This window comes from Gambusia affinis, linkage group LG07, assembly GCF_019740435.1.
Source record: "Gambusia affinis linkage group LG07, SWU_Gaff_1.0, whole genome shotgun sequence".
NCBI classification, from domain to species: Eukaryota; Metazoa; Chordata; class Actinopteri; order Cyprinodontiformes; family Poeciliidae; genus Gambusia; species Gambusia affinis.
The window spans coordinates 30,846,806-30,869,461 of NC_057874.1; the positions used below are offsets into that span (position 1 = coordinate 30,846,806).

The 22,656-nt window shown below is 44.2% G+C and overlaps 1 protein-coding gene across 7 annotated transcripts in view; it reads right to left on the bottom strand.

Moving 5' to 3' along the window:
- Nucleotides 1–22,656, bottom strand: part of LOC122833530 (plasma membrane calcium-transporting ATPase 2-like) — a 63,431-nt gene that overhangs the window by 16,589 nt on the left and 24,186 nt on the right. For 4 of the 7 annotated variants that reach the window (XM_044121171.1, XM_044121175.1, XM_044121177.1 and 1 more), the window contains exons 3-14: nucleotides 15,635–15,832; nucleotides 15,108–15,365; nucleotides 14,663–14,788; nucleotides 14,448–14,573; nucleotides 10,725–10,760; nucleotides 6,374–6,547; nucleotides 3,626–4,083; nucleotides 3,314–3,555; nucleotides 2,612–2,849; nucleotides 1,275–1,454; nucleotides 592–679; nucleotides 408–514 (exon numbers count right to left, since the gene is read on the bottom strand). In XM_044121171.1, coding sequence (XP_043977106.1) covers nucleotides 408–514; nucleotides 592–679; nucleotides 1,275–1,454; nucleotides 2,612–2,849; nucleotides 3,314–3,555; nucleotides 3,626–4,083; nucleotides 6,374–6,547; nucleotides 10,725–10,760; nucleotides 14,448–14,573; nucleotides 14,663–14,788; nucleotides 15,108–15,365; nucleotides 15,635–15,832 — 2,231 coding nt within the window. The remainder of the gene's footprint in view (nucleotides 1–407; nucleotides 515–591; nucleotides 680–1,274; nucleotides 1,455–2,611; nucleotides 2,850–3,313; nucleotides 3,556–3,625; nucleotides 4,084–6,373; nucleotides 6,548–10,724; nucleotides 10,761–14,447; nucleotides 14,574–14,662; nucleotides 14,789–15,107; nucleotides 15,366–15,634; nucleotides 15,833–22,656) is intronic. The other 3 variants (XM_044121172.1, XM_044121176.1, XM_044121174.1) reach the window with 1 other exon arrangement.

A 22,656-nucleotide genomic window follows, 5' to 3' on the forward strand; every position in this document is an offset into this window, starting at 1 on the left:
AGAAAAAGATGGACATCCTGAAATATAATTGACTGCTCAGATTTGTGGAAAAATTGCAATTCTGGTCAAAATTTGTGGATGATGAGTGACTTTGCATTAAAGGTTGTTCTAACTTTGGGTCAGAACATCACAGATCCAGCCTGGATGGAGTAACAGCTCTGTGAAGCTTTAGGAGCTAAACTGGTGTGAATGTGGAAACATCCCAGGAATCTCTGCTCTGATCTGGAGGATCTAACTGTGGCTGTCCTCCCCAAGAGGGATGTGGTCTATACCTTCCAACCTCAACGTTTATCGATTCATAATTCCCAGCAGCCTCCATGAATCCAAGACGCCGTTCATTTTCCTCTTTAGCTGCCGGAGCGGAGAAACTCCAGCTGGGATCGAGACGAAGTGAAGGAAACGGTTACCATGGCAAAGCCGACGTCGGCTTTCTTGAGAGCAGGGCCATCGTTGGTGCCGTCTCCCGTCACGGCCACCACCTGTCGGGTTTCTCCCACCGTGCTGTCGATGATTCCTGACACAGAGGAGCAGAAGGTGAGGAGGAGCACCTGAGGAGGAAGAGGATGAGGAGGAAGAGGAAGAGCAGCTCACCTTTAACCAGGGTGTGTTTATCCGTCGGCGATGAACGCGCTAAAACACGAAGTTTGGGCCAGACTTTGTCCAGACGCTCCTGTTCTACCTTAAAATCAGATTATGGATATAAATAACAATAATAATGGTCATTTAATGGCAGGTTGTAGTTTATCACCACATGATAAACTACAGGGACACGGGGAAAAATGGTTCTTTGCATTACAATACTTTTGCGTTTCCTCACAATAAGTTTACTGCACTATTTGCTGGTCTGTTTTGTACAAATGTCAATTTACATTTTCAAATATATACACATATAAAAAGAAAACTTGCTATGCTTCCAGAATAAGAAAAACAATACAATTCTTTCATGTTGCACTTTTATTGAACTTATTCTGTCTGTAATAATTTATGTTTGAAACATTTTTAACAGCAGTAGAAATAATTATTGTTTATGTCCTCAAGTCTGGTTTATTTTCCAACTTCTATGTGAAAATCTCCAACCACCTGGTCCAGATAAAACAGAAACATTTTATTATTAATAAAAATATCGGAGTCCACATAAAACGTTCAGATTTTAGTTTGAGAAGCGATCATCAAGGATGAGAGTTTACAGAAACGTTCAGGACGATAAACCCACACCAAGTAAGTTTTGTTTTAACAGACATTTCCTCTTTTCAGAGATCTCTGAGTGTTTCTACCTCTCCCTTGTCGTTCCTGATCTGCGTGTTGAACTCTTTGCCCTCCAGACAGAGGAACTCCTCTCCTGGCAGCAGGATGCCGCACTTGGTGGCGATGGCGCGGGCCGTGTTGATGTTGTCCCCGGTTACCATGCGCACGGTGATTCCCGCCCGCTGGCACTTAGCGATAGCCGCGGGTACCTAGAGGGTTGGAGCAACACGCTGTTAGCACAGCGGCCTCGAACTCCAGGCCTGCAGTCGCTGTCCTGTGGTTTCTAGATGAGCCACAGGTACAAAACACTGGAATGAAACGGCTTCATGACCTCCTCCTGGTGTAGATCGGTTCTCAGAGCCTTAATGATCTAATTATTCTATTCAGGTGCTGCAGCAGAGACTCATCTAAACGTTGCAGCTCTCCAGGACTGGAGTTTGAGACTCTGTGTTAGAGGAAGTGAAGCTTCTCCAACGTGATGCTGAAACAAATATAAATATATACAAATATAGACGCGTTGCAGGGTGACGTCCCGTCACAACCCCATGCTGTCAACATAACATGCAAATCTAAAATGTATGTGTGATATATAAAAGTAAAAGGGACACAGTGCTTTGCTATGAATTGTCAACAGTACAACAACTAAATAAAAAGGTCAGGAAAAGGATTTCATTAAAAAAGGGAGAGAGAAGAAGGTCAGTTATGGGTTGACTTTGACAACTTTGGCATGTTTAGGGGACCCATACATCAACTCTCTGGATGTTTAAATGAGTTAATCAGAAACTTCTGTGTTCAGACAATCACTGTAGAATAAACAGCCTGAAAACATCAGACTGTAACCAACTGCATGTTCTGTTCTTTGTGTGGAAAATCTTTGCATAGTTTTTGGTGTTGAATCCTGGTACATTAGTGGCGTTGTTATTGGTCAGTTGCTATGGCAACAGGTCTGCATGTAACACAGCAAAGCAGAGATCAGGAAAAAAGAAGTTTTGAGTTGTTCTTCACCGTTTTTTCTGCGTTACTTTTCCCTTTGCTTGGACGCACTGGACTAAATTAATAACACCTTCATCTAGTTAAAAGACTGTTCTTCTGTGGCAGCACGGCTATGGACGGCGTGAAAGAATGATGGTTTTGCCCTCCAGCATGGTGTGCATGTGAGAAATTTGCAGATGTAAACTGTAGCAAACTAGCTAGCCATCTAGCCGTGTATTAAAGTGTCTATCAGCAACGACATGGCAGTAGCCTCAACTTCCTCCAGAAGGAACGAAGATGTCCGGGCGCGACTAACTTTTCACAGACAGAAAAATCTTGTTACTTCAGAAGCAGCTTCTGCTGCTTTAACAAGAGAACTGAATCAGGGGAGTACCTCGGGTCTGACGGGGTCCTCGATGCCCACCACGGCGATGCAGGTCAGCTCGTTCAGGATGTCGTTCTCGTTGTCCCAGTTGGGTTCCCCGGCCTCAGCAGGGAAATCCCGGTACGCCACGCAGATGGTCCGCAGTCCGTCGCACGCCATCGGCTCGATCACCTTCTTCACCATCTCGTCTTGGTCTTTGGTCTTGAACACACGGGGCTGACCCTTGGCGTCTAGGATCCGGGAGCACCTGGCGAAGAGCAGAGAGAGAACGTTCAGCCAGCATGCGGGTTTCTCCACCCAGCTGGAGCGCAGAGTGATTCAGTTCTCGGCCCAACCACTGCTGAGGGTTTTGTTTTCTGCTGAGTGGCCGCCGCGCGTTTCAGCTGTTTGCCAAAGAATCGAAAGGCTCGCAGGCGGCTAAGTACTGTGTTGAAATAAAACACTAACAAGCATTTAATTCTCCTTCCAGCCACCAGAGACAGTTTCCTTTGTCTGACCAACTGCTGCTCCGCTGGCCGCCACCGAGCGTTTCGTTTTCTGTCCAACCGCTGCTGAACATTTTGGTTTTTCCCTCAGCAGCTGCTGTCGAACGTTCAGTTTCTCTGGGTAGAGAAACTGAACGCTCTGCTGGTGCCAAGCTGCGGAGCATTTCGTTTCTGAGTGTTTGCTTCTGCAGTCTTCCAGTTGGATGGGAATTTGTTAAATGCTTACTTCCTCAGGACGATTTCCGACGCTCCTTTGCTGTACATCCGGAAGCCTCCATCAGCGTTCTGCAGCACTGTGCTCATGGACTTGCGGGAGGAGTTGAACGTGTAAACCTTGTACATCTTTTCCTCTGGGATCTCGTCTCTGATTGGCTGGTAGTCCCTCTTCAGGCCCAGCACCAGGCCCAGCAGGGCGCACTCCGTCTTGTTGCCGACGTGGCGCGGGAGGCCGCCTTCCTTCTCTGGAGGCTGAAACAATAAAACGTCAAACAGCTGCTCTGCTCCGCGTCTGGTTGCCGTTCTAGAGATGGTGCCTCACCAAGATCTTGGTGGTGTAGGCGGAGTTGACGGAGATGCTGTTGACCAGGGTGTCCAGGGTTCCCGGGTTGATGGCGTCGGGTTCCGGGACCGTCCTGTAGTGCATGTCGCCGACGTACGCCTGCACCACGGTCATGCGGTTCATGGTCAGCGTGCCCGTCTTGTCCGAGCAGATGGCCGTGGCGTTGCCCATTGTCTCACAGGCGTCCAGGTGGCGCACCAGGTTGTTGTCCTTCATCATCTTCTTGACGGAATAGGCCAGAGAGATGGTGACGGCGAGCGGCAGCCCCTCGGGAACCGCCACCACCAGAACAGTCACGCCGATGATGAAGAACTTGACGAAGTACTGGATGTAGATGGGCGTGCACTCGGCCATCCAGGGGAGGCCCTGGATGGCGAACGTGTAGATGACGAAGTAGAGGATGAGGATGATGACGGTGAGGGCGGACATGAACAGACCTGGGGGAGGAAACAGAACCAGAACATGTTATCAGCGCCGGTACCAGCCCAGGTTCTTCTGAACATTCACACCTTTATCAAGTTTTTAAGAGGAATGAATTGAGACGTAATCGATGAAAAGTGGATTCTCAAGTTTTCTAATACGTCACATTTATTTGTCTACATTAATCAGTCCCTCCAGGATTTCACAATTCTTTCAATTTTTAAAGTCACTGATTTTGCTGTGCTACTTGAGAAATATTTGCAAAATGTAATCTTTATTAAAGCTCTCATCAAAAACCTACATATAAAAGAAAAGAAGAAAAACAACAAGCAGACAAACTGAACAGAAGAATTTTAAAAAACAAAAGTCTGAGTTTCCTCCTCCAATGTTTTAGAAGCCTGGCAGCTGCAGGCTTCATTTCCCCCGCCAGGCTAAGCATCGCTCGTTTATTTATTTTAAAAAGGTACTTAAGAGTAACAGTGATAGCAAAGTCTGGTTAAACTAGGTGGCTTATAGTTGGCACATTCAAACAGCACATCAAAAACCTGCACCAAACTGCAAACATTATTAAATACAACGAGAAAAACGGCAGAAAAAAATAATCTATTGAATAATTTCATTTTGTACCCAAAGAACATTTATTTAAGTATACATATAGGCAGACTCGTAATGTTCATTTTGGACATTTCTTCAAATTTATTTACTTTTAGATGTGACCAGAGATCCACTTTCTGATGAGGATTTACCAAAAATCAATATTTGTTTGAAATGTTTTTCATTGTGTCTGCCTTTTTAACTTGGTGTCTAAATATTGCCAACATAATTAACGAGTCATATTTTTTTATTTCCTGTCAATTTGGAATATTTTCCAACAGACACAACGGGCCACTGCTGGACAGCTGGTGGACCTCTCTGGCGCCCCCTAGGGTCAGGCTCAGCAAGTGAAACACCTCAACTTTGTTACTCACCACAGCGATTACTAGAACAGTTATAGTTATATAACTCATTAAATAAGTTATAGTGTAACTTATTAAATCATGTTGAGGCAGAAGTAAGAACTACTGCCACCTGCAGGTGGGAGCACAAATCACTTAAACGTCACTTAAACGTTTTTGACAATTTCTGATGAAAATGTGCAAAAAACACAATTACACCTAGAGTGAAAAAAAATGCCAGGATCTGTTGATTTTGTATGAATTTCTGATCTGAACGAACTGATTCATATAATCATTAATGATTGTGATCAACACGACATGAGTTCAGATAGTTTGATCTTCTGCAGCTCATCCTGGCAGGTCCAACAGGAACAGGAAGGATTTTAGTCTAGATTTGCCCAACATGTTCAAAAGCGGAGATAAAACTGAAACATAAAGTCGTCTGTTCTTGATTCTGAAGCATCCTCGCGACTCGTCCACCGTCCCGCGACCCAAATGTTTCAGTCATGTAACGGTGCATTAGGGTCAATTGAAATGAGACAGAAAACACCTTCAATTTCAGGATGAATCCTGTTCCCAATAGAGAATCCATCTAATAAAACTAAGTGCATTTTGACCCCCGAGCTCAGCAACCAATCAGCTTCTCCACTGAGCCATTAAAGGAACATTCCCACATTCATGACTGCTATAATAAGCCCACAAACACAAGTAATGCTCTTGAAAGACATTCCCATTTCTAATGATTTATTTAGGACACTACTCACATAAAGAAGTGTGATTTCTATTGCTAAAGTGCATTTAGTCATTTTCAAATTTACTGAAACACCTATATTGAAGAAACAGTGGAGAAAAACGGAAACACTGTAAAAATGCGCAATATTACCAAGTAGTTGTTGAGCAAATTTCTTAGTAAACCTGAATTAAGACAAAACTAATTTAAAGGGAGCTTATCAGAAAAATATAAAAGTTGGTTTAAAGTAAATAATTCCTAACTATTGGCTAAAAAGAACTAGTTCCATTGGCAGATCATTTCACTTATAACACGGGGAAATTATCTTGTTATAAGTAAATTTATATGCCAGTGGTACCATTACCTTTGTACCAACATTAAAGAATTATTTACTTAACACAAGCTCCTATATCTTGCTGAAAAGATGCTTGTAAATTAGTTTGGACTTATTTCAAGTGTACTAATATAAAATACTTGGCATTTCTAGTGTTTTTGCAGCGTAAAATGACAAAACAGTCTTAGGAGGTTTTATTTTTTTAAAGCGTCATTATTCTATTGTGACAGCAATAAATCAAAATCTTATCATGATAATAAATTTACTGTGATAAATGCCCAGCCCCACTATGTGTGTGCACTCCTCACCAGCCTTGCCGATCTGGACCGCCAGCCGGGTCAGCTTGCCCTGCAGAACAGACTTCTCCTTCTTGGTCACGTTGACCTTCTTGACCTGCTTCACCTCCTCCTTCTCCTCCGACTCGGTGGCCTCCTCGCTCTTCAGCGGCTGGATCTCCAGCGCGATGCCGTCCTGGGTTTTGGCTGGTCGGGGGCAGGGAGGATTTCAGGGGAAAACACGGTGAATGACGGATGCGGTGAAGATGAGATGAAAACAAAAATAGGTTTAATTCCATGAAGGAAAGGCAGAGAAAATAAATTGATGAGTTGAAATGAATGAGAAAGGAGGAAAGGAGAGGAGAGAGGAGAACGTTCAGTCTGGGCTGGAGGAACACCACGGAGACCCGTCAACACGTCCTGCAGCGGCTCTGACCGCGGCCATGCTGCAACAGGCTGCATTTCCATAAACAAACTTCAGATTTGCATCCTGCTGCATCAGCCGGGAGCCGCTCTGCAGCTGGACTCGGCCATCTGTAACCGGGTCGCCGTGGGCGACCGTTTCCACACAACAGCTGTGTGTTGCAAATGCTTACACAACACCAAACTTTCTCACTTTTGTTTTCTTTGAATCCGAGGTTCAGTCGCATTTTAGGTGACAGATTAACAAAAAGCAGTGAAGTGGAAGTATAATACCAATCTGAAAAGTGCGGCGTGCTCCCTTCATTCTGACAGACGTCCAAACTGAAACAAAGATCCAAACCTTTGGATATGCAGAGGTTTGATAAAATGTCATGATGAAGTTTTATCATGATATTTTGTTGTATTATTTTGATAACAAGAAAAGTGACAATAAAAACTATTTACTACTTTTTTCAAAGAACCGTACAGTTAAGACCTTAAGATACAAACAAACAAACACTGCTGGTGAAATACCTGTCTTAGGACACCAGTCATGTGTATTGATATTTATTGATACTCTCAGTGAACAGGCACTGCAGAGATGATATTGTTAACTATCCTGACAGGTTTGGGGGATTTTCAATATCATTAATAATAATTTATTCTGACAATAACAAGTCTAATTTCTTACAGTAAAAATTTATTAGGATAAATGATAAACAATACCATAAACTCCCAATATGAAGTCAAAACACAGGCACGCCACACTTTTCAGATTTCTGCAGATCAAAACTTGTCCACACTGAATTTTGTGTTGGTCTGTCACAGAAAAAGCATCCAGGTCAGCTGGAACCTCTCGCAGCTGACCTCTGACCTCCTGCAGAAGCACTGCTGTGACCTGGCTGACGCTGACACCTTCAGGGAAGTTTAATAACGTGGGACATTTTAAGGTTTTATCAGAGTAAAGACGATTATTGGTTCATATCTGATCAGTTCTTGTGTTTCACGAGGAATAAAAAAATAATCAAAACAGTGAAAACAAAAATAGCTGAAACTGTTAATGAAGACCTGCCTGGTTGGACATCAGAGGAGAATCCCAACCTGCAGCAGGAGCTTCTGGTAATTAATCCCATACACATCATCATCATCATCATCACAGCACAGGACATGTAACATTCCAGATGTGGGAATGAGTCGTGTGTCAAACCAGGAAGCCGTGGAGCTTTATGCACATGGTCCACTCTGACAACAAGCCACAACACTGGACTAACAGGACGGACCCACGGACCCACGACAAAACCAGGAACAGGCGCAGCAAGGCACCATGGGAAAACGCACGGCGGTCAGAGGAGGAGGCGTGTCTGACGGGGGGGAAGCGACTCCACAAACCAGATGAACTCAAAGGGTCACCCCGAACAAAATGGAGGAACGACAGCGATGCAGAACAGCGAAGAGGAGGAAGAGGAAAGGGCGGAGAAGAAAGAAGAGAAGGAGAAAGAGGAAGAGTGAATGAGTGAGGACACGCCCACCAGGAAGTGGGGATGAGAGCAGAACCAATGCTACAGAGGTCCAGTAACACTGGAAGGGTGCAACTCCCACAGACAGGTCCACTTCAGAACAGAACCAGTTCAGAGGAACCAGTTCAGGGAGGAACCAGGTCAGACTGGACCAGAATCAGTTCAGACCGGAACCGGTTCAGACCAGAGTGGAGCTGTTCCCGTGGTGCTGGGACCAGTGAACCCAGAACTCCTCAGAACCCATCCTGACGTGTGGATCTGGACCAGGTTTTCCTCTCGGCGGCCGTTGCCCAGGCGACGGTGGGATCAGAGCCGATGATGCGTGAGTTCCTGCGGCATGTCTGCAGCAGATGCTGCGACGGCAGGAGGCCGGCAGCAGGGCGGCGCCGCAGAGGAAGTCGGACATGTGTTGGATCGCATGGAAGATGGAGGACAGTTGGTGCGTTCTGGACAACGACCCGATGACATCATCACCGCACGCTGCCAGACAGGAATGGAAGCGCGGAGCCTCAACCCAGACCTGATCAATTTATCGTTTCAGAATCAGTTTTTATCAGTTCGTTTGATCTAAAGTGGCTTAGGTCATGGAGAGCTAAACGTTTCCATGTCGACGACATGCGGCTTCATCTCTATGTGGAACCAGACCCAGGTCCACTAGATTCCACTGTTACTGGTTCTGCTGCTGGTCCATAAATGGTTTGGAACTGAAACACTTTGAGTTCCTGGTCTGTAGGAACCATGCAGAATGATCTGCTGACTCAGCGCTCCAGAACCAGAACCAAACAGGGTGAAGCAGCGTTTAGTTTCTCTGCCTGGAATCCTGAGATGTTCAGAACCTGCAAGACTTTAGTTATTCTGCTAACATCCGGCCTCCTGCTTTACGCTTCACTTCGTCCAGCAGGTCTGGATCGGGTGAGTGCTGCTGGAGGCGAAGTAAAAAACAACTGGATCTGATTTTACCCAAGCTAAGATTGGGCCGGTGTTGGATCAACCAGGAAGGAAGCTTAATGAAAACAGCTAGAGCAGGGCCACAACATTTGACCCAGAAATAAATATGTTAGACATTCTTCTTTATCTGCCTTTCATTTCACTTTTGTTTAACCAAACAGCTAAACCGGCGCATTAAAGGTTCTGGTAACTCAAAGCTCATCGTCCTAACAGGAAGGGTCACAGAAGCCGCTCCTCCATGTCTGGGATCATTTTACATGAAACCAGTAAAAGTAACAACATCAAAACTCTTGGCTAATAAGAGGTTACTTTTATTTGTATCCTGCAGTTTCCTGATGAAACCTGTTGCTCCCTAAAGCTGCAGTAACTTTTAGAACTTTTACATATTTGTTGAAACTGTTTCCATGTTCTGACAGTTTGGCATGAGACAGAAAATCTGTGAAAAAGTCGAGCTCCTCTGCCTTCTCCTGGTGCTAACTGGAAACAACCAGTCAGAACCTGTCAATCATAATCTTGTGTGACGCTGCTCATGCTTCATCCTCCGCCCCTCTTTGCTACGCTGCAGCTTTTCCCCATCAGCGTTGTGAATGCTAACTCTAGTTAGCATAGCCATCAATGATGGCGGATAAGCAGATTTCCTCTAACAGTGATTTGTTTTTCCACCACTAGCACATTTAGCAGTGAGTACATGAGGTTGATTGACAGCGCTATGATTGGCTGGTTTTGGTCAATAGTAGCTCTGGAAGGAAGTGGAGGAGGACGATGTTTTCACAGATTATCTGACTCATTCCAAACTGAAGCGAAATGGAGACAATTTCATCAAATATGTAAAAAACATTTGTTTTACACAAAAGCTGCACCTGCAGCTTTCAGTCCCTGATCCTGATCCTGATCCTGATCCGGTCCGATCTTTAGTCCCACACGGAGGGTCAGCGGTCAGAACCAATTTTACCATAGTTACTATTATTATTATTCTGATGATGAAGATGAATCTTAAACCTCTCGGTTCATCATGACTTTATGTTATGTTGTGACATTAATCACATGAGGGAGAGCAGCTGGAGGAGGTTTCCCTCCATGCTCAGCAGATGCTGCATCACCTGCTGGCGGCGGCTGATTAATGAACGATTATCATGTTTGTTTATGACACAAATCGCTCTGCTCCGCACCAACCCAGCTGATCTGGTCCAAACCGTCGGCCCACTACAGAAAACATTACCGATTCTCTTTTGCACAGGTTTCCCTGCTGCCTCCTTAAAAATCAAGCTTTTAGGATATTCTCACCGCTGTGGTGGTTACCACGGAAACAGTGGCCGTCACAGGTGAGAGTTGCACCCTTGGACAGGTAAAGCAAAGCGAGATTGTCTCCTCTAGACAGCAGAGAGACAAATGGGTTGGAGACTCCCGTCCTGCTGCTGCTGGGAGGGAGGAGCAGTGAGGATGAGGAGGAAGGGGGGGACAGGTGAATGAATGAAGGGGGGAGGGGAGGGAGACAGGTGGATGGATGGAGGGGTTACCTTTGTTGCGATTTTCGGGGGGTCCTTGTTTTTTACCTGTTCGGACAGAGAGAGAGGGCGGAGTGCTGATAAGATGGCTCAAAGGAAAGATCAAATCAAGCTGAGGGAGAACAAAATTCAAAGTGATCAAACCCACAGGTGTGTGTGTGTGTGTGTGTGTGTGTGTGTGCACGCTGTGGGCGGAAATGGACGCATCAGAGGAGAGAGACGCCAACATCCAGCAGTACAACAACTGGTGCTGGAGGCGGTTCTGGTTCTGGTTCCAGGTCAGGGCTACTTGATATCAGAACCCCCCGTTCTGTTTCTCACCCGTTTTTAAACTTAGTTCTGCTAAATAAAACTCATTTACAGCTGCAAATGTTACATCAGTTTTTGAAAAACTAATTTGTTTTTAGAAATATTCACCACGAGGAATTTGTTGTCATTTTATAATCAGCAAAATTTTAAATCTACTTTTAGGTATGACGATAAAGAAAATAAACTTTTCAATTACAATCGGCCTTCGCAGCCCTTCTGCTGCTCAGGCCTAATTAATATCTCATAGTTTATATTTTTTTTAAAAATATGCTAAACAACCACAGTTTCCAATCTTGTGACAACAAAACAAGTTCTAATAAATATTGCTGTTAACCTTGGAATCATTCTGCAGTGGAATTTTACTGCAATTATCCCATGAAATAACAGAGAAACCACCAAGACCTGCATTGGCTACTATATTTTTAAAAAAATCTGTGGCTTCTGTATTATTGTTAGTCAAAGTTAAGAGCTAATGAGAAAAGTCCAAAGAGCCTTTTGTACGTCAGGTTTTACAGCCCTGGTCTAATGTGACAAGTGAATGTTCAGCAGATAAAAGAGTCAGAGTGAGGATCAGATTGCTGGTTGCATGAAGGAGCTGAGTGCTTTTATTGTGAAGGGAGGTTCAGTCTCAGGGTGTGTTTCTAGGAAATGAGAGGATGTGACCCGACATGAATGAACGTGTGACTGGTGCAGCTAGACAGTGCATGTTATTGTCTACATGCGCACAATGCTGCAGGGCAAAAAGAAGATTCTTTAACTTGCCACCATAGAAAAGCAAGTTACAAAATGAAACCTGGAGACTTGGGTATTATTAATTTAGTGCAGCGCTTCTCAGAAAAGGAAAAATAACTCAGAAGAATTCTTGAACAACTCAAAACCACTCGTATTCTCCTTTTTTTCTCGCTCTTTGTTCTCTCCCACAGAGCCGTTGCCATAGCAACAGACTGACAACAGCTCCAGTCGTGTATCAGGATTCAACACCAAAATACACACAAACATTTTCCACACAAAGAACAGAACATTCAGTCCATTACAATTTTATGTTTCCAGGCTTGAAGTTTATTTTGTGATTGTTAATAAGTGTTTGTATGAACATTAGCGGTGGTTGATTAGCTACCACTACTATTAGCTAAGCTAACACAGCGGTGGCTGAATAGCTAATTCAAACATCTGCAGTAGTGATGATCTGCCAGACTTGGTGTCTGGGTCGCCATTTTATTACTGAACTGAAACACACAGAATTCTGCAGTCCATCTGCATGTTAAGGATGTCAAAGTCAAGCTAGCATAACTGACCTACTGCCCTCTCTCTTACTATTTTTTATCTAGATTAAACTTTTTCCTGACCTTGTTATCTAGTTGTCATAGTGCTGACAATTAGAAGCAAAGCACTACATCCCCTTTTCTGTTATATTTCACAAATACATTTCAGATTTAGCGCATTATGTTCACAACTTGAAGCTAAAGATAATGTTTTTGACCTCCAGCAGGAAGTTGGGGGGGCGGGCTCTTCAACGGGTCTACGAGGTCTGCTTTGTGTCTGTTGTCGTCAGGATCGGCAGCCTGGTCCGGGTCAGACTCAGACCAGAACCAGAGTGCAGTTCTCCCGGACCTCTGGGCTTCTCTCTCTGCTGAGCGTCTGTTCAGCCAGCTCAATGAATGCCTGACAAACTCAAACCTCAGTTGGTAAAAGAAACGACCAGAAGGGACAAACCGAGGAGGTGAGGGAAGGAGATTCAGCGTAATCACGAGCGGATCAGAGCCGGCCCGGTTGGAGACCAATCTGGGACTCTTTAAACTGACTGAGCAGCAGCTCGGTTCAGTCTCCAGAAAGCAGCAGGAATAAATGAGACCATGACGTGGAGCAGAGGAGGCTGTCCGGAACAAAGCAAATATCAACGTCTCCTCTGGACAGCAAACCCAGAAACTCAGCATGAACAGCCACAGAGAGGCTTTTTAAGTCTTTCAAAACAGAAAAATGATTTTAAATTCTTTTTGAACAGGTCTTAAGGAGAACCTGAACGAATTCTTCTTCAAGACCAGGAATGCTTTCAAAAGCAGCAGGACACTGACTGGAGGACTGCCAACCCTAACTAGATAAAACAGGAAGTGAGGATGAAGAGCCACCACTCAATACACAGATCATCTCTGGGGAAACCCAGTATGACCAGTAAGGAAAAACATGAAACTGAGAGAGAAAGACTGTTGATGCCCCGGCTCAGCAGGGGATCAACAGAGTTTGCTGTAATAAAGTCGATCAGCAGCTCTGATGTCTGCAGACTTCAACTAGGAGACGTTGTTCCTCTGTGTCTGAACTAAATGAAGGAGAGTATCTGACTGCAGCTAAGGCTGCATCATTGGCAGTGTTTCCCAACCCTGGTCCTCCAGGCCCACTGCCCTCCATGTTTTAGAGGTTTCCCTGCTTTAATCTGCCTCATTCAACTGATTGCAGTTCAACAAACACCTGTTAATCAGTCATCAATTGAAATCAGCTGCACTGAAGCAAGAAAATACCTAAAACATGAAGGCAGGGAGCCTGGAGGACCAGGGTTGGGAAACACTGGACTAGAAAGTCCAGTTGGTTTTGGGTCAGTGTGAGTACATAATCCAACTCTGATCCCAGACCAAACCTTGGTCTCAGTTTGTTGAAATGAACTCTGGTGCAGCTTGAACGCATATGTGAACAAGAAGTGGACCGGAGACCACTCCAAAACCAAGAAGTAGATTACAGCGCAATGCATTCTGGGTAAATACAACAAAAACAAACATTCTAGGCCAGCAGGAGAAATGACTCATGATCTTTAGTAGAAGAAAACAGAGAAATCCTCCAAATGCTAAAATCTGACGTTAATCCATTCCTGTTTACGTTTCATAAAGAAGGAAGTTGCGCTCAGTGTCGTCTCCAGAGGTTTTCCTGTTGCAGTTTTGGTCCCCAGTCGAATCAAGTCTACCAGCTATTAAGCAGCCTGAACCTCCTGTGTTTCCGCCACGCCTCAAACATGAGCTGAACCTGGCTTTTAAAGCATGAAGGGAAACGTCCGGCTGAACTTCTACAGCTCAGCTGCTGAAAACCTGGAACTGAATATGTGGAGAAAAGTGAGAGCAGCACAAGTCCAGCCTGGCTCATCATATCAAGCATCCCAGCTGCTGAGTGCTGATGGCTGAAGTAGAGTAACTAATGTCTAGTTTGTTTGACTGAAAGGTTCTGTAAAAGTTCTGTCTCCAGACTCCACATCTCTCTGGTCTCATTTATTCGCTGATACTTGGAGACGACAGCTGGACCCTTCAACGTCTCTCCTGAAGGACAGCAAGAACCCTCTCACCAACACAAGCTCACTGGAACCGCTCAGAACCTGACCTAACCTGACCTCCGGCCGACCTATGACCTTTCACATCACGCCTCTTGTGCTTCCTGTCTGAGTCTCACCTTTTTTGACTTTCTTCTCCTCGTCGTGCTCACTGGAGCCCAGCAGGGTGAAGATGATGCCGGTCTGGGAGTTGAGGCCAACGGCAGACACCACCATCCTGCCAGAGCCTTCCATCACATGAGTCCCTGCGGACCGGTTCAGAACCGGGTCATTATTCTGGCCGTGATCCTGCTTTCTATTGATCAGCAGGTGAAAGTGGACCAGAACCACTCACCGGACAGCAGCATGGGGTCTTTGTCCAGGGACTTCCGGACCTGATCCGACTCTCCGGTCAGAGAGCTCTCATCCAGCTTCAGGTCGTTGCCTTGGATCAGGATGCCGTCGGCGGGAAGCAGGTCTCCTGCAGGCGGGGTCAGAGGTCAGGGCTGCAGCTTGCCAAGAAAACTTATTGGAATAATTTTGATTCAGTAACTTTGAAAGAGTTGCTTTACATGTCTTTGATCATTGTGTTTAGTTTTTCATTTTAATCAACTGGTATGAAGGGAGAGGTTTGGTGAATTAGCCACGGCTAATAAACAATGTGAGGAAGGCATCAGATTGTTTTCATCTATGTTTCTTGCATCTATCCCTGTTAAATACAAAATAATACCAACTCAAATAAAAATGGAATTATTTATTGAGAATAATCAGTAACCAAGGGACGGATGTGACCCACTCACCGTACTTGATCTGAGCGATGTCTCCCACCACAATCTCAGCCACGGGGATCTGGATCACCTGGCCTTTCCGGATGACTGTGAACTTCTGCTCCTGCTCGATGCGACTCTGGAGGCCGCGGAACTGCTTCTCCTTGGACCAGTCGTTGAAGGCCGTGACCAGAACCACGATGATGACAGAGAACAAGATGGCGGCTCCCTCGATCCAGCCGGCCTGCGCCTCTCCCTCGTCCTCCACGCCGCCCGCAGCCTGGCCACATGCTGACGACCAATGAACAACCAATGAACTTGTTTCCATGGAGACCACCTCCAGTTCTCCTTTATCTTGGTAACAACAGGTTCTACCAGTTTATTTTTGTTCATTCTGATTAGAAATAGCTAACATCCACAGCACAGTGGATGCTGACGTAGCGTGACACCAACTGTTGACCTTATAAGTTCAAATCAGTTACAGTAACGACTTTAACAACAATCTAGTTAATGATACCACTAAAACAACCCGACTGAATTTGATCAGAGTGTAGTCAGACCTTCAGCATTGCCCCCTGGTGGATGGTAGAAGGACAGGCCCAGGGAGATGATGGCGGCGATCTCCAGGATGATCAGTGTGACGTCCTGCAGCGCCTCCCACACCAGCTGTAGGAACGTCTTAGCCTTCTTGGGAGGAATAAAGTTCTTCCCAAATGCAGCGTGGCGCTTTTCTAGATCGGCCAGGTTTCCAGACAGTCCTGCAGAAACAAACAGCACAGACATTAGTTCTGTTGATTCTGGACAACTGCTGCAGTCTAATCCTGATGGATTCTCCTCAGTTGGTTTAGAGGCGGGGCTCTAGCGGGAACGGTTTGCCAAGAAAACAGACTAATCTCGAATCGGACTTCTCCTGTTTCTGGAGTCGTCCCCCTCGTGTTCTGGACCTGTTCACGAAGCCAAGATGAACCACCTCGGCTGACCCGGAGCAGATTGGCCAGGCCGCTGCTGGACGCTCCATCTGCTCGCCGTCCAGAGCCAATAATCAGCACCTACTGGGCCGTCCTGGCCCAGTTCCTGGTCAGGCCGGCTCTCTGCTGCTAACAGCAACAGTCGGATCTCAGAGTGGGACAGAGAACCTCCAGAACCAGAGGGCCATTCCTAATGGTTCTTCCACCAAATTCTGGGCCCAGAACCTTCCTGGCCATACAGATGGAAACTCTAGAGATGGTTCAGAGTCTGGAGGTCCGATGAGTTTGGAGATGGTTCAGACGAGGTTTCCCGACTAACCCACGAAATAAACTTCATGAACCTAAATAAAGGCGCTGAGTCCAATCCGTACCCGGGTTGCTAAACTGCTGCTCTTCAGGTTGTTCTCAGTACTTCAGGTTCAGACAAAACATCTGGACCCCATCTGTCATTTGTTTATAGATTATGATCAATTTCCTCAAATTCCTCTTTAATTAAATATGAACTGGAAGCTAATGGAGACCTGAGCTCTGGGTTAGTGCATTCTGGGATACGATGAAAACAGCAGAAGCTAAACCAGGGCTGGTCAGTCCTGGTTCTGGAGGTCCGGTGTCCTGCAGCTCTTAGAGTCTCTCTGGTCCAACAACCTGAATCCAACAGCTGGATCTCCTCCTCAGTGCAGTCGGGTTCTCCTGCTGACGACTTCATGATTGGACTCAGGTGTGTTGAAGTAGAGAAACATCTTGCAGGAGACCTCCAGGACCTCCAGGACCTCCAGGACCTCCAGGACCTCCAGGACCTCCGGCCAACCAGGACCAGGAGAGCCCACCCCTGAGCTAAACCATGAAGGACTGGTTATATATGAATATGGCGTTGCAGTGAGAGCAGAGCAGGCTGGTCAGTCAGTCAGTCAGTCAGTCAGTCAGTCAGTCTGCGACTGAACAGCCCTCTGAGCTTCCTGACTGAACCGCAGACGTAATGCTGCAGATCTGAACTATGACGGCTTTACAGGACCAGAAACATTTCCAAATAGTCCAGGGAAACCTTTAAGACAGCTGACTGGCAGTGCACAGCAATAGGTGGGGAAAGGGTTGGTGCTACGATATTCTAAGAGGCAACCAGCTGCTGCAAACTAATCTGCTCTGGCAGGAGAATAAACTGAAAATGGAAGATAAATTTTAACTTTAAACCTCGTTTCAAAGTTTCCCAGGGAGCCGGGCCTGGTACCGGGTCTGGAAGGGAACCGGGTCTGGGAACCAGCTCATGTCTACATCAGGTCAGATCAGGTCAAATCAAAGTTTACACAGGAAAACACAATATCTTACCAAGTATTTTTGGTCTAGTTTTTAGTGCAAATATCTTAGCGAACTTGAAGTAAGACAAAAATAACTTATCAGTAACTTTGAGCAAGACATAGAGGCTTGTTTTGAGTGAATAATTCCTGAATATGGATGAAAAAGTTCTAGTTCCGTTGGGAAATTATCTAACTTAGAACATTTTTCCCATGTTATAAGTTAACTTATCTGACAATAGAACAAGAACTTTTTCATAAACAACCCTCTATGCTAAAAGTTACTTTTAAGTTATTGTGAAGCCCTTTATATAAATACACAGCAAAAATACAAAATAGTAATTTTGGTCTAGTTTCTAGTGTAAATATTACACTTGGAATAAGACAAACATTGCAGATAGATAAATGACAAATAAAAAATAAGATAAAATTGGTAGTAAAATAAGTACTCATTCTTTCCCCCTTTTGTCCCTGGTGTTAGAAACAATGAGGCGTTTTCAGTCTGAACTTGCAGTCTGGGTGCTGCCACAGAAAAAACTCTGTCACCTCTAGAGTCTAACCTGCTTTTAGCCAACAGAAGCTCGTCGTCTGACCTCGGCGCTCTGGGTGGAGGGCAGATAATAAAACTTAAAACAGGGAGCCAGAGAAAGGTGTGCAGAATGGGGCTGATAGACGGGCTGCAGCGTCTTTCACCCTCTGCAATCGCTGCCAAAACGCTCTGGTCAAACCCTAAATACAAATAATTGCAATAATCTGAAAGAGATGTAATAAATGTGTGGATAAATCTCTCAAATTCAGGCAGAGGAAGATAAGATTTTATCTTTGCACGGCTTGGATAAGAGCGCTAATATGATTATCACATTTTGACGCAGGATCAACCATCACCCAGATTTTTCAGGTGCTGAAATAAATGCAGCTTAAAGACTTGAAACTAGAAGTGTTTGCATGATTTTATTTTTAGTCAAAATGTTATTTACTATGCAAAATTTAATAATAAAAGTCTTTAGTCTGGTGTTGAAGGACAGAATAGAATATACTTTATTGACTTCAAAATGTATTTTATTTATTGTTTCTGTTTTCTCTTTAATCTGGGATGCTTAAGTGTTAAATTTTTAATAGAATTGAAAGTTTATTGATCTTTCAGAACGTGTTCTTGCATTATTATGCCGTTACCACAACATTACTTGAAAAGGCTCTCATAACACCAGTGTTATTATTTATTGCAATAACTTCTGGGATTAATTACCGGCCTGTTTCTGGCCCATCTGAGCGGTTCTGTAGTGACGGACCAGAACCAGAACCCAGAGAGGATGTGGGAGGTGAATCTGGTCAGGTGATGATTATCATCATTTTTAATCGTTCATGTTGCAGCAGCAGCTCAGCAGCATCGGGTTCGTCACCGACAGTCCAGCTCCCGTCTGAAGGGAACGTAATGAGGCTGCCAGGACGGATTTTAAAAATATCCCAGCAGCTGTCAGAGCGTTGCTGATCGATGTTCAGAGCCGGTTTGATCATCTGAGGCTGAAAGCTGCTGTCACTGAGCAGCACAACCAGCTTCACACAAGCTCCTCTGGCTCCTGTTCCTGCTGCAGGTTCTGGTTCTGGTTCTGACAGCTGCTCAGTGTCCCACAGGAGACCAACATCTCAGCCCTGAGCTGAAGCTGCAGCAGCCAGAGATGCACCGATCAGATATTATTATCCGTCTCAGGTATCAGTGTTCCTGATCCATGAGGGCGAATCTATTCTGTATTATTCTATGCTTTCTGCTCTGAGTGATGTCATGACTTATTTTCTCTAAATTATATTTATTACTCCTAATTGCACTTTCTGAACCATTTGAGATAAGGTTTGTTTCAGGTTTTTTTTTTTACCATTTAACCAAGTTAGTCAAACTACTGTTTTAGTCTTTGTTACATCGGCTTTTATTCTCCTAATTAACTGAACCAGTCAAACTTGTTTTTACATGTTTGACCACGCTGATGAAGCTGTTGGTGTGTTTCAACAAGCTGTTCTGGTCCAGAGTTTAATAAATTACTAACTCACTACATTTATGTTTGTGTTTAGAAAAAGAAACATTTAAAGTCAGTGCAGCTGTTTTTCTGTAATGAATCGGCATCAGTGGATATCAAACATCAGATATCGGCAGCGGAGGTGAAAACAATGGATCCCAGACAGTGATGGGTTACTGGTCCGACTACCGGGTCGGCCTCTCCTGTTCCAGTACCGATTGGGTCAGAACCAGACAGAGACACAATGGTTCCTCCTTCATCTCTGAGCTCCAGTTTCTGTCTTTCAGTGACGTCAGAGAAGACAAAACATTAAAAATGAGCTGAAAATGTTTCGACTTCTGCTGGAATAGATGGTTATCATTCTGTAACCATCCTGGGTTTCTAGCTGTTTTTATTTTTTGCATAGTTTTGGTTTTCTTAAAGTCTTCCATTTGCTTATTGAAATGTTAAAATGCAAACAATGTTTTTTCTGCTTCTGACTCATTCAAATGCATTTTAATGTAATTGTTCATATTGCAGAAATTTAAATCTCTGGCATTTTCCACAAGGTGAAACTATTTTTCAGAAACTTTTAATCTAATTATTAGTGAGGGAAAAAACTCAACATTTTGATGAACTTTTAATCAATAACTGGGTCAGAATCAATTCTGCTGCCACTGAAACTCCCACTCAGGAACCAGGGGGTCAAAGGTCAATAGCCAACTATGAACTAACTACTTAAGGAAATTTCCATGCCTGTAAAATACTCATCTCTGAGAAGAAATCTTTATTCCTTTTTACTCAGCTTTATTTTTCCATGAGTCATTGCAGCAACGAGTCGTCAACTTATTTTGTTACATTTAAACATAAATTGCTTTCCTTAAAGGTATTTTGTAATTTTAAATAAATCATCTCTTATGTTTCCTCCTTTGAATTTGTTTTTGAAATAAAGGATCATTTTAGCTTGAATGGATTCTTGGTTTTTAATTGTTGAATCATTTTTTTACCTTTCTTTTATTGAGGTCAAATACAGTTTGATGAAGAGTCATCTGTCACATGTAAGACATTTACTATTGGTATCCTCTCTATAGAACCCCAGACTCCCTGTAACATCCTATTAAAGCTGTTCTCTGGTGTAAAAACAAGAACTTTTGTTTCTTTTCCTGAACAATACTGGAGCGCCTCAATTTACCTTACCAGAGGGCCGCTTTTCATTGGCTGATGCTCTTTCTACGTGGTCACCTGATTGGCCGTCTCACAAACCGCTTCCTGTTAGCTAAGTACAGCATAATAGCAGCACTGATACAACTTGTACACCTTGTAGCCTGTCTGCTACAGTCTTATGTTAGCTAAACAGATCAATATGCAACGTGTATCTGACTCACACTGAAGATTTGATTTTAGCAGAAAAGGTTTTGGACTAAACTGTTCCTCCTGTTAGCCTCTCTAGCACCAAGTACAGCTGGTCAATCAACCATCGCTGTGTTCAGGGAACCAACGATTAATAATCCACAAATAAACTTGATATGGTAACGGACTGAATGTTTTGTTTTTAACGTAATCTTTACTCATCTTGCGGGGCGCAGGCGGTTGCCATGGTAACAGGTGTGTTTAAACTACAAAGAGAGAGTAAAAAGGTAGGAGTGGTTTTGAGTTGATTACCTGTTTGGGTTATTTTACCTTTGTTTACCTTTGCTGTGGCTCATTACAGCCGCTGTAGTTGCTAACCGTTGGACTAATTACCTCGTTTGTTTGTGAGTTTACATCATTCACAACAAACATCACATAAAACAAATAGATTTAATACAATTTTAACAAACAAATGGCTTCTTTACCTTTCCAGAGCTCTTTGGTTCCTCCTATCAGTCTGTAGCTTCTCATATTGAGGTCAAAGTTCAGATCTACCATAACTGACTGACTATATTGTGAAAATCCGCTAGAAACATAGATGCGAGCTTGTTTCTATGCATTCCATAGAAACAAGGCGCCGCCAGGCTTTGTTTGTGAGACTTGTGGTCACGTGGGTCGGTTGTGGGCAGAGCTTGGTAAGGTCCATGCTGACTGTGATGCTAACGGCAATGCTAACTCTTATGAGTTTATAAAAAACAGCCAACATGTCTGGATCTGGAGCATTTGCTGCTCTAAACCAAATGTTTGCTCTCCATCATGTTAAACATCTACAGATGTTTGTGATGAAAGATGAAACTTCTTCTCTGACAGCTTCAGACATCCTGGATCAGACATGCTGAGATGAAAGCTGCGCTGCTAACAGAGACAATAGCAACCAGCTGCCATCTTCTCACCTGAGTGACACCACAGCCAGTGTTCCTTTGTCCTAAAATAGCAGCTTATTTATAGAAGCCATCTTTAAAGCCTGTCACCATGAAATGATTCCTGCTGGCTGTTTCTCAATATGCTGGAGGTTCTGTCCAACAAAGAGCGGGCTCACAGGCAGAACCCGGACCCAAAGTGGGTCAGAACCAGGCTCTCTGAGGGGACATGGCGGTCCAACCAGGGACACCGACCAGACCAGAGACTTCTGCAGCTCCCAAGTTCATCTAATCTGATATTTCACTTTTAGATTCAGCGATGTTTAAATATGCTTTTGTATTCTAAAAACAAAAAAATAATGAAAATCTGACTATTTCTGCAGATGCTCTTCATCCTGACATTAAACCTAAATCAAAACAGCCTTCATAATATTGTGGTTTTATAACATTTAAGTGATTAAATGTTATAAACATTTAATTCTGTTGCAGCAACTTGTTAAAAATCCCCTGCAGCTCTGATGATGGCCACTATGAAGCAGGAACCGAGTCATCAAGGCCATTCATAAAGGAGGTCAAAGGTTAGGTCCATAATTATTCATACTCCTGGCAGCTCTGCTAATGTAAAGATTCTTCTGACTGAATCAAAAGAAACAGTGAAAAGCAGCTGTAAGGATAACTGGGGAGGTCAGAGGTCAGATTCAACCCCAACACCTTCCCCGAGTGAAGTTTCCTACCAGTAGGAGCAGATGATCCGTTCTGACCCGGTTTCGTTGGTCCTGAACCTTAAGCCCCGCCCCCTCCAGTATCAGTAAAGCGAATCTAATGAAGCTTCTGTCATTAAGGAGTAACTTTGACATCCTCTGATTACTAAATGGAGCAGAGCAATGATCGGTGGAGCCATTAGGGGAACGAGCTGGAACTAATTTCAATCCTGGAATGGACCCATGGAAACACACACACACACACACACACACACACACACACACGCACACACACACACACACACACGGAGGGATCAAAGCTGAAGGAGGGAGGAGTAAACAGCAAACGTCGGCCATTTTCTACTC